We start from the raw sequence: 15759 nt of genomic DNA on the forward strand, positions 1-15759 counted from the left end.
TTGAGCTCTGCACGCTCTCAAGTTCGTTTCTCAAGTCTTTTGTTTGCCAATCAAAATTGGGGCAAAATTGGGGGATGTCTTGTTAGCTTCTACCATAATTTAATACCATTATAATGAGATTTTGGATATACTTACTTTTGAGAGTGTGAAAACTTTGAATACATTACCCACTTTTTTTCCGAACAGAAATTATTCTAAAATATTCTAAATATGAAATTAGATTTTTATTTTAAGGTATCACTTAACAAATCAAAGTTAGAGATCCAGTTGAACTAGTTTGTACAGAACATGATCCTCATTTAAGTTAAAAACACTTTTCCTATTTATTTGTTAATAAGAGTTAACACATTTATTTACAAGAAAATTGTTTCTAGTCTCCAGCTCTTGCTCCTAGTTCTCCGGCTGCAGTCAGTGCATCCTGCGGCTTTTCGACCACTGACCACTCAACATGACTTGGGTTTTCGACTTTGGCCACAGCTCCAGCCGTCTTAGAAGTATCTAAATCTCGTAGTATACGGACTTCCGAAGAAGTTATATGTCGCATAGGCGGTGTCGGGGGTCTGGAATGTGGTGCTAAAGAACGTTGACGGATCCCCCGCCGCCGCCACTGCCACAGCGGCCGCTGCTGTTCGAACAAACAAATACAATTTAATTGGGTTTCTCACACTACGCGGCGTGATTAATATTGCATTATTGGTTATATTGGGCAAGTGCACTTTTGGAGGGAGGAGGGGGTATTTGGGGATTAATTGTGGTTTGCTGCGGTGGTGCCAAGTGGTGGTGGCGGTGGTTGTTGTGAATTCCAAGCGTGGGCGTCACCCAATGACACAGCCTCGAAGGTCACGCTGGGGTTTAAAGCTCACTCCGTCAATCACAATCGCCACTGCAATCACACGGAGTCGACGTCACAGTCGTTAGCCGATCGCCATTGATTGTCCACCGAGTCGTCCGTCCGTCTGACAACGCCCAGCCATTTTGATTAGAATGTCGGTCACATTTGGCCACATTGACTACCCCTGCACCATCGGTATGTACACTGGGAATATTATTTAACTACATTTTGTAGATATTTTGTGAAAAACCCTATGGATAGCCGTTGCAAATGATCAATTACAATAAAGAGAATAAAAATACAGCATTAAGAGCTAAAAAAAGTTTCAAGTTCGTTTCTTAAGTCTTTTGTTTACCCATAGCAGCTTTGAACGATCTAAAACCTCATTTGATGCTTGGTGCTACAATGGATAACTATTTAAAGAACAAAAACCTGTGATTGGAGGGAAGCCTTCGACTAAGCTAACTTCTCTTTGTGTAATTGTGGTGGGTGGCTGCGGCTGGAGATTGCCCAATTGCGGGCAGGCCAATCGCCGCTCGAATTCATGCCTGGAACTAAATCAGAAGGGGAGCGAGTGTAATGGGCGGGGGAGCTGCCATTAATCTACGCCAGTCTTGGGCAATTGTTACGCTGCGGCTTCAGTTATAGATTGGTGCTGCCATAACCATTACCATGGCCTGCGGGTGCAGTGGGCCAGTGGGCCTCCTAGCCGCAGGCAGTCCTCATCAGGAAGCCGAATCCCACTGCGTAACCACATGGCTTTATGACTCTGCGGCTTTTGGGTTACACAGAGAGAGAGAGAGAGGGAGAGAGAGAACTTTTGCCATGCAAAGTTAATTACACAATGGCTGGTCCTTGTCGACTCTCAGGCTCTGGCGTTTTTTCAGCAATCGTGCATAAATTGTCAAATTGTAAAAATTATCTCAACTTAGCGTCGTTGCCGCAAACGATTTTTACGCTTTTTGTTTCTCGCGCCCGAGTCCATTGTGAAATGTCTTTCCATTCATTTGTACAATGAGCTTGGAGTCCTCCAGGTCGCAAAACAGACAGAAAAAGTTGCTCCATTTCTGCATGCTCAAAATCGATATGCAAAAACACAGAGCAGAGCAAGCTGAGCTCGAAAATGAAAATGAAAAGAAAAAAAACCGAAAATCAACTGCCAACATATTTTGCATGCGGCAAATGCAAAAGCCAGCCAAGTCGCATTAGTCGCGCATATCATTGACTTCGTCTGGCTGAAGTCTGTGCTCCATTCCCTCCATTCCATTCCTCGCCAGACCAGATTCTTTGCTCCTACCTACTCCGCTTTGAATCCGGCACGGGACCATTTGCGGTCTGAGCTGGAGTCGCGAATAGCAAGCGGCAATTGTTGATACAGCACCTGCTTCTGCTCGGATCGTTAAGGAAACTGTTTAGATTTGCTCTACAAGCTAAGGTTATTTCGATTCGCCTAGGCATTTCGTTCTACAGTTGTAACAAAAACGATTAAAAAACTATTAAAAAACTATTAGAAACTAAAAACCACAAGCAAACCATTGGGCAGATATTGGTTTTGGAATAATATTGGCCATTAATCTTTCTAAGCCTTAAAACTTGAGTTTGTTATAGATTTTAACTTTTATCACTCAGCACATAAGATTTAATTTTTAGCATAAACATTTTAATAGTACTAGTATATCTCAACTTTTTAATATACAAATTTTAAAAAAGAAAATGCTAAATAAAGCTATTTCAAGTTCGTTATCTAAGTCTTTTGCTTAAAAATCTAAACAGTTTTCAAGTTTGTTTCCTAAGTCTTTTGTTTCACCTAATATAAGAAGTTATATCTTTTAACTTACAAACTTCTTTTAAAAGTTAGAAAGCCCTTCTTGTCTTGTCTTGTTCCCTGCAAAGATCACACCTTGAAAAGCCAAGGAATACGGCTCCTAATTTGGCTTATCTCCTCATTTACATTCCCATCGTTTTGTCCCGCTTCCCAATTGGCCACAAACATAGCCACCTGGAGTACATGTGTTCATCTGCGGCCTGCTCCGCCAAGTGTGAAGCTGGTCGAGAGGAAAGGGAGAGAGCATGCCCTGGTCGAATTGGAAGTGGTCACAGTCGCATGATTTTCCCCCAGTTCCGTCTTCGTTGGCGTCGGCGTCTGCGTCTCAGTCGTTTATTTCCAGGCATCCAATCGCTGTGCCGCCGCACTTCAAAGCCGGATCGGAGCTGTTAATTAGGCGCTAGTTTTATGTGCGCTTAAAATAATTGCCACCGCGGTGATCAGTGATCACTGATCAGCTATTTGAGTGCTTATCCATATTCAAAACATACATAAGATACAGCTCTAATGGTGCATTGGCAAAACGAAAAATGCAAAATCGAAATGCTGCGAACAGAATTAAATAGTGTCTTTTTTCTTATATTTTTCGGTTTATTCATAATTTAAATTTAGATTTTTGTTACAAATAAAATAAAGTAAAATAAAATAAATCATAAAATCAAAATACAATTCCAATTTGAAATATAAATTAAAAAGAAGCGAAAATCATAAGATAAAATCAAAATACAAAACGAAACAATAAGGTGGTAATAAACATTGCGTTTTCAAGCTAATTAAACTAACTAAATGTTAATTTTATTATTTTTAAGGAAGAGGGGGAAGGGGGAAGGTTAGGGAAGTTGGGTGCCAAGTTAGTGGGTCTTTTGGTGTTTTTCTTTTTTGTGGGTGCCTGTAATTAGCTAAGAGGGACGCATTTCCGTTTCCGGTGCTGACGTGCATATAGTGTGTGTGTGTGTGTTTGTGCATGCGTGTGTACTTTGGGTTAATTACTGGTAATCGGTGTGGTGTGGGGTAGATTTGGTATTCGGTGTGGGGTTGATTTGTTACTTTAACCAGAGAGTTTTCCTGCGAATAAGACATTTGTGTGGATTGCAAATTACTGGGTAATTATTTAACAAAATAACAAAGAAATAACAACAAAAAACACGGCTACATATTGCACTAATAAAGCTTTTCTCTTCTAGGACTGTGTGTGTGTGTGCGTGGTTGTTTTTGTGTGAGTGAGATGGAGGAGCATCTATCTTAGCTTGTGTTTAAACAGTGCGTTTAATGAGGTTCGCATTACTTTGCTGAGGTGGCACAAAACCATATCCGGAGGCGCCAACGATCACGCCGCTGGACTCGTCCACTGCATCAGGTGGGGATGGGGGGAACACAACGGGTCCTGCAAGGGGATTGAAATATATTATAAATATGAAAACAAATATAAGTTTGTTTTCTACCTCATTTAATACTTCTGAAAGGCAACTTTTAAATTGTTTAATTTATAGAAAATACTTTAAAAATTATGTATATTTTGTAACAGACAAATGGTGTACTTTTAATTAAAACAACGCTAAAAAGATAATGAAATAGAAACGTTTTACTGCAAATTAACTACTACAAATTAGCCATGCAAAATCATTAAACAAACAAATTAATGTGAAAATTGTAGTGTAAATTTTAAGTGGCCATAACAGCAGCCAGACTCTCCTTAAGTGAGTTTTAGTGAGTTGCCTTAACTTAAACTTAAGTTATATACTCCATATATAGATAATCCATATACTCACCTCTGTTCTGTCGGGGATCCCGGACCTGTGTGGCCGACGAGGGTCCTGCTAGCGCCACGGGATCGAATCCAAAGCGAGCTCGGCTGGGGAACTGGCCCAGAAAGTATTGCTGACCCGCGGCATAGGCCACGAAGAGGCAGAGGGCGGCGGCGATGGTGACTAACTGCAAGTGGAAGTGGACAATGCACATGGTTAAATGGGTATTTCTTGGTTATTTGGATATATCTAGCGGATTGTAAACATATGGTATGACGGCATGAACGGGCCAATTGCACTGGTTACACGCTGGCCAAAGCAATTAAGCCGTGGAAATGTGTGCCAATGCCATAAGCCGACAATTAAATAACAAACGCAAGACGCAGAATGCCACATGGTACGCTTTCGGTACCGGTCAAGTGCAGTCGCCTTGAGCACGGGCCCAGAAGCCCAGAAAGTTAAGAGTGCCGGAGTGCCAAGTACCCAGTTACCGGAGTGCCATTAGCAGTTTCAGTTCGCCACCGATTCGATTTCGGTTCTGGTCGATGGCCAAAAAGACCTCTGCAATTTGCCACGTCAACTAAGGCAATGGCCCATGACGGATTTATGACAAATATGACCCAATTTGATCTTGTTGGTAATAAGGGAACAGTCAAGTGGCACATTCAATGGATTATTCATTGTTAAATGTGATTGAGTAGTAGTTTATAGATAAATATAAGTACTTAAGTTTAAGATTCTTGCATTTAACAATCAGCTAAAAGAAAATGTAAGTCACAAAATTATCCCAGCACCTGATCCTTTTTGCGAAACACTTAAATATCAGTTAGGTGTCCGTTCTGCAACTTTTAATTGGACCTGCATGTTGGGTTAAAATGTGTGAGCATATTATATTTAATTGTTCATTTAACAACCCAGTATGTGGCAGTTGATTTGCGATTGCAAGTGCTTTGGAAAAATAAAATCTTAATTACAGTTGTTGGGCTCCAGGAAGTTTTTCCACTTCAAATGGTGTCTGACCCAAGGCAAAATATATTCAATTCGATCTGGTTGCATTAAGTAAGTTCCTTTTATATGCTTGGATTTTATATCGAAGCAAATTGAAAGCCCAACAAAAGCCATTGGAAAATGTAAGCTTTATTCAGTTTATTTTCAATGCACATCACGTTGAGCCGCCACAAATGCGCCGAAGTGTGATAAATTTGTTAAATAGCAATCACGGCTGCGATTATTTTCCCACTGACCCCAATCTCCTGGTCGATAGCTTGGGATGCTAATGGCCAATGGAGACGGAGATCGGTGGTGGGTGGTAATGGAATGGGAGCCACATGCTGTGCAAATTGTCTAGCAGACTGGTTCATAAATCTCCACTACGGCTGTCTTCGGACCTGTGTCGAAGTCGAACGTCTTAGTTAAGGCCGTCGTCATTCGGCTGGCAGACTGACTTTAATCATAGGGCAAATTTGACTTAATAGAACGGGTTTTCTTTGCTGGCCCGATCGATTGGACAATCATTTTCAAAATGCACCCGTTTGCTTACATTTACTAAACATGTACGAGTATGTATCATATATAGTGCAACCTGCTAATGCAAATGTTGCATAAAGTTTTTCGGGCCTCATTAATTGCTTAATGGGCCGCGCCTTCGATTTTTTGTTGTTTTTTTTAGTTTTAGAGGGATCAAAAGGGAGGGATCTGAGGCCCAAATGCAACAATAACGCTAATTGCTATTAGCCAAAATATGCTACAAAATAATCACAAAATATGCAAACGAGGCGGTTGGTCGCAAAGTTGCCAACAAGCCAGCGCGACTTGTGAAAAAATTGTTTTAATTAATTCTTGTTTGCTGCCGCCGTTGTTTTGGTGTTGTTGTAACTCAACTTGTTGTTGCTATTGGTTGAAACTAAAACTAAAAGAAAACTTCAGCTCAGAGCCTATTGCCACATCCAAAAAAACAAAAGTGAAACAGTGGCGCAGGAATCGGTTTTAGCCAGTTCTCAAGAGCGGCTAACATGTGATCGTTAAGGGAACTACTGACGGAAAACATGAGTGCTACAGGTCTGTCACTTAGACTCACTTGATCAGTGAGTAATGATCTGATCTGGGGATTAAGTTTATGGACAGCTAGTAATTCATTTGCGATGATTACTTAGTATTGACTTTAAAGTGCGGAAGCAGCTTTAATTCATCGCAGTTTAATATGACATCTATTTAAGGTCTTATTGAAATTCATAAGCAATGATTTATGGAAACGGGTTTTCCAGAGGTGTGAATCTTAAATTTATTCAGCTGCTTAATTTGTTATTAATTTTGTCATTTTATTAGTTTCATATTGTTTTAATCTTTATATAAATCTTTGTTCAAGGTATTAGTTTTGGTATTTTTGAGAAATTGTTTATAAAACCAAAAAGACCTAGATTGGTCTTTAAATAAATGCTAGTAATAAAGCATAAATTTATTAGCCAGTAAAAATATTTTCCTTGGACTGCCAAAACATGTTACTTAATAGATGTAAAACCAATCAAGCTTCCTACATAAATGGCCTAAACGGAAATGTGACACAGACTGCAACTAGAGGAGGCATTCAAAACCGAGCTAAACAAATTAGATCCATCTGTCTTGATTTTTCATCGCTGTGTTTGGGTTCGGTTGCTCTACTGGTTGTCCCCTTCATCTGTGCCACTGACCACTGGCCAGAAAATACAGACACCAGACGTCTACTATGTAAACACATGTAGCCGTCAAAATGTCGACAGCCGGCTGTTTGCATCTGGAATTCCGCGAATGCCGCGAGATCACAGCTTCACAGATGCCGAATTTGAAAGTAATCGCTTTGGCTAATTTAGTGGCTTTTAATTGGAGGCTAATTAGTGCGGCTGTGGGATTGGGAACAATGCCTGCGGTCTTCCTGGGCCACCACCCCCAAAAGCTAACTGAAATTCCAACAAATTAGCCGAACAAATGACCTTAGATATGATTTCGTAATTGGGCGACTTGGGCTGCTATAAAACACTCGGGCTGAAACTACAACACACAATTCAGATATCGAGGCACGCAGGCACACAGGCACCACTTCGGTGGCTGTTTTTTCTATTTTAGCTGTTGGCCAACGGCGGCTCATGCGAAAATAAAACCCACCCACCCACAACAATGATTAAGTGCAGCAACATGTGAGCGTGCCAGCGCATATAAAGTCAAGTTAAAAAACTTGGAGCTGCTTGGTGGAGTTGGAGCTGGAGCACTGGTCATGGACAGACGACGATAGGTACATTGTCTCGTTAGCCCCGAACGCTGATAGCCCCTGGATTTGGGGTATAATAGCTCTGTCATGCTGCAGATACTCGTATATACCTAAGTATGCAAATCCCTGCAAGCTGACTTTTCTGGCAGTTGAAATTGAATAAAAATTGACTTGTAATCCCCGTTTTCCTTAAGGAGTTTTAACCTGCAAAGAGGCTTATATTTTGACAGCTTAAAAAGTAAACAAATTAATAGTTATTAGGCGTGATACTGCCCTTAAATGGGGAAGTCTTTTAGGATGCTTTAACTTTTAAGATAAGATATAAAAGTTTTGATATATGTTATAAAATGAGCAACTCTTCTGAGAAGTTTATTTAGTTACAAAGATAACTTAAAGTTCAGTGTATTTAGAGGCCAACTGAACTGATATACGGTTTCCTCCTTTCGATTTTTCCACCTAACTAATTGCTTTTTGGTTATCACTTATCAAAAATAAGAAATCTTAACTAAAGATACCACAACAATCACTATCTAAAAGTCCTGAGTTGCTCTACTTAAGCCACTTTCCACAAGGCATTCGCTACAAAACTAAACTCCATCCAGCTACTCCCTTCAAATTTTCAATTTGATTTTTCATTTATGCGCTGGCATTTTATTGGCGTTTAGATTTTGATTGGCTTCCACAATGTGCACTATAAAATGAGTTATATTTATTGCTTTGGCCAGCGCAACAGGTAATCGAAACTACAGACTTTCAATGGGTTCGATTTGGTCCAGAAGTTTAACTTGCAGTCAGAAAAAAAACTAAATTTGCATGACTCAGAGAGGGAGTTTTGGAAAAGCTGGGTAAACTGATGGATAACCAGGTGGCAGGCGAACAGCTGCTAATTAATCTTGTTTATATTTAAACTTTAACCGATTTGTCATTTGCCCAGTCGGCTGTGATTAATTTTATGTGAAAACTACACGCAGATGGAAAAGTGAATGTGTGATCGAAGCCAGACAATTGAACTCGCCCCGAAACACGAGTCATTATTGTTATCTTTTGTTAACGATAGCAACGCCCAGTGTTTGGATTTTTTTTAACTTTACTGACTTTTTTTTGGCAGAGGGGTCAATGCTCGATTGAGCAACAATTTGGCTGACTTTCAACACGGAAGCTTGAGTTAAGCGTTAGGAGTTAAGAGCTAAGAGTTAAGAGCTCCGGGAGCTTGGACTCTCAAACGCAAATAACGCCGCTTGTCCGAAGCTGGAATGGGTGCAAAGTGTTGGATGCTGTAGAGTAGTAGGTGCAACCAACTCAAAGTGGCAACAGTTATTGGAAAAGCAAAGGCAAATGCAAAAGCAAAGAAAACAAAGAAAAAAACCCGACGACTGCCGCTTCAAATTACTTTGAATTGTGTTTAATAGGTGGGAAATGGAGTCAGTTGGCGACTTCGTGGCCAGCTGCCCCGCTGATCGTTGCCCAATCTATTGTCAATTGTAATTGAATTATTAAACATCAATTTGGCTAGGAAGTGCAAATTGCCAATGGTCGTGCAGCGTGAGAATTGAGTTTATTTCGATTTTTCTCTGATTCTCAGATTTTTCCTTTTTCCTGCCAGTGAAATGGGTTCAAGTTCAAACTGGTTTCCAGCTGCAACTCGGGCAAATTTGTATCGTTTAGAGTCTGACAAAATGCCAAACACAGCGCCAGACAACGGCGACGACGACGACGACGACGCACATGCCTCATAAATATGGTAATGGACCGCGAATATCTACACAGAAATACCATACTTTTCGCAACTGAACGTTGCATGTGGGCAGCCTTTTGGTTTTTGGTATTTTTGAACCCCAACTGGACATGTGTTCGTTTGCCATGCACTTGCTATGAGTACCCCGCCAACTGACCTGACGACTGGCCAACTGAGTGACTGACTACATGGACACATGGACAACTATCTAGGCTATCAGGCTATCCGAATCCCGGCACTGCAGTCGTGCTATTGCGACAGCCATGTCCAACGCAACTCGAGAGCCCGAGAAATCCTATGCCAACTCCAACGCTAATCGCTGTCCAGTGACAGAAAACTATAATAAAAATTGTCGAGCCCGTTTCGTCCGATGGGACGATATCGAATGACATGGCTTCGGGGCCCCAGAAAGCGGTGTCTCCTGTTCGGAATGTCCCACTGCTGCGGAGACTAAAGTGTTCAACGGTTTTCAAGAGCTGACTTAAATGTTTCTCCTTGGAAGTGGTAACGGGTTGGGTTTCTGGATGAACAATAATAGGCCATAGTTTTTGGAAAACTTCTCCAACTCTCTTATTCCTTTCTAATTAACTTTATATCTGTGATATTTTTAGAGACTTATGCAATATAACGTCTATATCTTCACCTGACCCAGAGCTGAAAACCAAAACAAAAACCCAAACAAAAACTGTGCTTCGAGTAATTATGCACGGAGTGGACTTGTCGTCGTCCCCGTACTTGGGCATTGAGAAATCGGCACTTTCCGGCGTGACATCTTCATTAGAGGGAAGCCAAGCGCAACCGAATCCAAAAACCCAGATCCAAAATACAAATAAAAACTAAAAATACGACATCAAATTGTAAGAGTATGCATGGCAATTAATTTGAATTTCCACACGCAAGGCGTGCAAAATTCAGCAACATTGTATGTTGACTAAAGTGGACGGACATCTGCTGGAGCGATTAACTGACTTTACTGAGAGCAATTAATAAATCTTGTTCGTGTGCATGGTCGAATCCTAATCGAGAGCGACGTTGATTGCGGTTTCCCAGGGTGCCAGTGGTGGCCTACCTGGATAGCCCCCCTCTTTCAGCACCCGAATGGGGCTATTGCATAAGCCATTTTCCAATGCAATGCACGCTTGCATTTTTATAATGTTTAAGTTTGATTTTTAGCTTTGCCATTTTCCACGCACAGCTTCGCTTCGGTTCATTTGATTCATTCATGACTGCATCTGGGGTTTGGTTTTATGTTTTTTTTTTTTGGTATTGACTGGCTGGGAGCCGGCTTGGGACACGCAATTGGACACGAGAAGTTGGTCAGCCGGCCACTGGCAATTGGTCTTGGCTTTGGCATTTCGGCTCTTGGCCATTGGCGCGTGTGTATCGCACTTTTCAATTAGGCTACAAAACGCATGCCCAGGCACGTTTTTTTTTCTTGGCTCGTTTTCTTGTCTGCCAATCGTCTATGAACTCCGCCGGCCCCTATCCCCTAGCCCCTTACGCCGGATCACAGATCTCAATGGCCTTCATCGTGAACTTGAGAGATATATGTTTTTGCGCGCGCGTACGACTGCGATTTTGCGTGCGTTTTCCCATGTAATTGCTGGCTACTCGACTTGATTGCCGACTTGCGGGGCGGAAACGCTTTGGACTTCTTATTAAATCTTTTTAGAGGCATGTAATTTCGTGTTTCATTGACCTATAAATTATGACATGATTCAGAATCTGATGGGAAAATAAACCAACGTTTATGAAAATTAGTTTAACTAACCGCTTGGCTTTACCCGCTTGAAAAGATTGCGTAAAGAGGTTTTATTTGGTGGCGGGGTTACTCATCAAGCATTGGAAATATCCAAAAGTTTAGATCAATAAATTTATTAAAAACTCTAAAAAAACTGCCTAAATGAATGCCTTAAAAAAGTTTGTAGGTCTCTTAGAATTTGATCATTTGAATTTTGTTTTAATGAATGAAATTCACTGAGAAACCAGTTTGTTCTTAAAATAAATCATATTAAATGTGCGGAAATTTTAATTTTGATTAAATTATAAGGAAATATATAATACTCATATTCAGAACGAGATTAAGAATTATTAAGTCAAAAATTAAATTAAGGTTTGCTTTAGCAAACATTTCATTTATGCATTTTAAATCAATAACATTTTGATGTGATAATAAAAACCAACTGGTTTTGTTTTTTTGAATAATCAAACGAAAGTGAAAATACAAAATTACGAAATAAAAACTTTTATGTGAAATTAAAAGAAATGTATAAAATCAAATATTGAAACCAGCAGTACAGCATTCCCATCTCGCTCATAAACTTCCTATCAAGATCGAATTATGCCGAAAAACTAAGTTTGAAATATGCATATTTTGGCCATACGCATTCAAATTTCCATCAAACATTTTCAGCGCCTTGAAACGTGGATGGTCATCGAAAATAATGGACATAAACTTATATATGGCTTATATGGATATAGACATATCGAGGCGGTGGCCTGGCTTTCATGGCCCGCTGACACACGACGCCGTGGACCATAAATTAGAGTGCCAGGGCCCAATAAAAATTCTTGGGGAGCAAACAATGACTTGGTCGAGCGGGGCAGTCATTTGGCAACTGTCAAACCGAAATAGTTGACTTCATTTGCGGCTTAAACGAGGCTCAAACGTGTTAACAATTACGCTGCATTAGCGAACCATGCAAATGCTGTGACAATTGTCGCGAAAAAACGAAAGACTTAGGCAACAAACTTGCTGGCTAACGAGGAAAAACAAAAAAAATGAACCAAAAATACTTACGAATTTCATATTTGCTGGTTGATTGAGCTGCGCTGAATGTGTTGAGCGTGTTTAGAAGCTGCAATTAGTTAACAAATATTTGTATTATATCTGACTTAAACACTTGCACTTTTCATTTGCTTAACACGGAAAACGTTTATAGCGTTGAATTTATAATCGACTTGGGTATTTCATTAATTTTTTACGTTTATTTGGTAAATTCTTTGGTTTCGAGTTTCGTAAACAAATGCAGCAATGCGTTATTTTGATGAGTTGTGATTTTTTTCTCCTTTTTTTATAGCTTATTTTACGTATGTGATTTATGGCTGGAAAAACCGACGAACACGCGAAGCCAGGAAAAACTGAATCGAAAAGGCTGTGAACTGCAGAGCAGTAGTACTTGCACTCCAAAATGCTGGGGTCTTACACGGTGGAGCTCTCGGGTTTTTGGATCTCGGATCTCGAACCGCTGTACGTCGGCCTGTGCAGTAAAACGTTTAATGAATTCCAACAGATATGCTCAGTTGATTTTATATAAAGCATGGCCCGATCTCTGCCGCCGTCGACGGCGCTGTCGTGCGTTTGTTTTGAGTGGGTTTTGATGGAGATTTGAGTGAGTTTTTCTTGTTGTTATTCGCTTGGATTTGGTTTTGGATTTGATTGTTGGGTGTCTACGTGCTATTGGCTTTTTGCATTCACCCCCGGCCACGTGATGTTTGTTCTCTGCAAGGGAATCAGTTAATGTTAATGTTTATGGCTAAACTGCAGCAGTAGCGAATTCAACTTTCTAGCGAATCAATATTCATCGGCTCGGTTCCGGTAACCAGTTTTGGTTTTCGGTGCACAAACGGGTCGATCAGCTGGCGATGCTTATGCAAATCAATGTATCTAGCATATGTAATTGGAAAGCTGGCAACACCTTGACTTGATTGCAGGTGAAAATATAAAAACAAACACTGCTTGAGACGAGGCTTTTGGCAATTTCTTCCGCCTCTGACAGTTCCACTTGACCATGAAATTCACTGGATATTCGTTTGATTTAAATGACAATTTACGTTACGCTCGCTTCAGTGATTAAGAATGGCAATATGCATAATCTGAATCATAATTATATGATCATAATACGTCCGTTCTCGGCCGGAAGTGTAGAATTCCATGCCCCAGTAGAATCCGGCGGCATCTTTTTTCCTGGCTTAAGTGTATCGTTAAACGATTGACATTTGTCTGGCCGACTGTGTGGCCCTTAAACAAAAACAAAAAAACAGCGATAAATGTGAAATTCATGAGGAATGCTTGTCATGCTTGATTAACTTTAATCTTATACGATTTGCACACTTGTTTGTTTGCTGCTATGCGAGCAATTCGTTCGTGTTGGGGTTTTTTTATGTTAGCTGTTTTATGCGACAAGTCGTGGCGAAGAAGGGATGGGGTCTAAGGGGGGCTAGGGGGAGCTGGAGCGGGAGCAAGTTCAAGTTCAAATCACAGCTGGCCACAAAAGCTCCTTGGCTGGCTGCAACCGCCAAAGTCGAAGCGATTGACTAATAACTGATACTCTTTACTAAGGGTTATAGAAACTGATGAAGAGAGGAATATTCTAAGACGTTTTGAAAAAAATAAAGTTATACAAAAGATAAATTATAAAAGTCATAAAGGTATAACTTCAATTTTTGAATTTTCATTATTTTTGATATGTCAGTAACTTACAGCTGAATTATATTTAAGATATTTATATCTTTAACTTATGAAACACTTTAGATTTAGATTTCATTATTATTATTTTGTTTCAAATAAACTTAAACTTTAAGTATAAGTTCAATTTCCTTTCTTAATCGTATTATTTTTAAGAGAATAAAAATAACATATTATTGTTTTAGGAATTAATAGTGATTAAATCTTATTTCAGACACTCTGTATAGCTTAAAAATTAATTTTAGCATAATCTAGGGTAATCCCCTGCAGTTAGCTTTACGATCAAACATTTGGCCAGGGTATTGTCTTACTGGCCTTCCGTTCTGTTCTCTTTGGTTTTTGCATTGTCTTCACTCCACGGCGAGAGGGTCAAGTTCAGTTTCAATTGCTGTAAGCGTGGCAATTAATGCGGCTAATTGTTGATTGCCATTGATTTATGCTGAATCAATTAGCCAATTGCCTTGCTCGTACTTTGGCTCGGCTTTCTTTGCTCGATTCGGCAGCGGCAAGTTATCAATCATTGAGCGGCCTCAGATTTGGCCTGTCTTGGCCTGGCCGCAGGTTATTGCCACTTTGAGGAATTGAATAGTTTGGTTTACGGGCCTCAACTTGTCCGCACATGACAGCCAATAGCTGTAGTTTATAAATGAGTTTTTAACCGTGCTACTAATTGCCAGATTCTATCTTTCAGCTATTCTATAAATACCAGATGACGCGATGGTCTAGCCATGATAATTGCCACATCCTGATACTGCTGATAATCGGGTGGGAAACTCTGGCCCACGAGCCAGAGTCCATTAATCATCGCCAACTTTCATTAGGGAGCTTTCGGGCGGCCACTCCCCGAAATCGAAAATGCTGGGCCCAAAATAAACCCGCCATATCTCACTCGAACCCATGAGGAAGTCGATCGCACAGGTGAGTCAAATATCGAGGGGCGACAAGAACGAATGACGCGAGAAAAAAAAACATATATCTCAGCGGAAACTCGCTCAGATATTGCACCTGTAGTTGTTGTAGTTGCTTTGAGGCAGGTGAAAAGTGAAATGATTTCATAAATGACTGATATAATTAGGCACGTTATATGCCAATTAGCGGCGTGTTGAGGAAGCAACCTCCGCGAATCTCCGCCGCCTTTCACAGGTGACACATCTTTCACCGTTAGCCGCTTTTGCTAATTGTGCCCAAATGTGCATTTGAATCACAATAATAATTCCGATCCGTTGCATCTGGATTCCAAAGTTCCTGCCGCATTTGCATCATTTATCGTCGTAAATTCTCACGGCTTGCGACCTTGACAATGACCTCCGAAGTTGGCAGCTAACGCACGCCAAGAAGGAAAAACTCTTGTCTATGTGGAACTGGTTTTCACCTCCCGTTTTCCACCACATGTCGAGATCCAAGAGCCGAAAGACCCGAGGCGTGAACGCGCCAATGTGCGTGTGCAATAAGCCATAAAAACGTCTCGCACCATGACAAACGCGTTGTTGTCGTTGTAATCCGATGCAAGGCGGCTAATATGCAAACTGGTTGGAAGCGTCAAATAAGCACCAAAAAAATGGGGGAAGCTGTCCAAAACCATAATTTGCATTCATCAGTTTAGTGGTCTCAGCTGCACTTCCGTGACATATTAACTGCCTGCAAATTGTCCCATATTTGTTGCCAAAATTACTATTAATAAACTACAAAAAAATCTCAATCTAAAAGACATGTCTAAATTTTGATTACCATATTTGCTTTATAGCCCGTTTAATTTAAGGATAAAACGCTTTACTTTTATTTTAAATTAGAGTTTTTATAAACAAAAAGTTATTAATAAAACTTATAAAATTATTTTTTAATTTAAATTTTAGCTTTTAGCGTCCAATATTTAACATTTAAAACCTTTTTAAAAAGTTCAAAAATTCACGCAT

At 40.2% G+C, this 15759-nt stretch overlaps 1 protein-coding gene across 2 annotated transcripts; it reads right to left on the reverse strand.

Moving 5' to 3' along the window:
* Window positions 1-306: 306 nt before the first annotated feature.
* LOC108116542 lies at window positions 307-12652 on the reverse strand. Of its 2 annotated transcripts, none has more exons than XM_017228480.2 (5): window positions 12585-12652; window positions 12179-12236; window positions 4427-4589; window positions 3943-4041; window positions 307-625 (listed from the first exon to the last, which is right to left on the reverse strand). In XM_017228480.2, exons 2-5 carry the CDS (start codon window positions 12185-12187, stop codon window positions 489-491), a joined length of 408 nt encoding a protein of 135 aa, XP_017083969.1. In that variant the 5' UTR covers window positions 12188-12236; window positions 12585-12652; the 3' UTR covers window positions 307-488. The 2 variants fall into 2 exon arrangements, with proteins under 2 accessions (XP_017083969.1, XP_017083970.1); XM_017228481.2 differs by lacking the exon at window positions 307-625 and adding an exon at window positions 3364-3722.
* Window positions 12653-15759: the final 3107 nt, after the last annotated feature.

This window comes from Drosophila eugracilis, unplaced genomic scaffold (assembly GCF_018153835.1).
Source record: "Drosophila eugracilis isolate 14026-0451.02 unplaced genomic scaffold, ASM1815383v1 contig_75, whole genome shotgun sequence".
In the NCBI taxonomy this organism is placed as follows: domain Eukaryota; kingdom Metazoa; phylum Arthropoda; class Insecta; order Diptera; family Drosophilidae; genus Drosophila; species Drosophila eugracilis.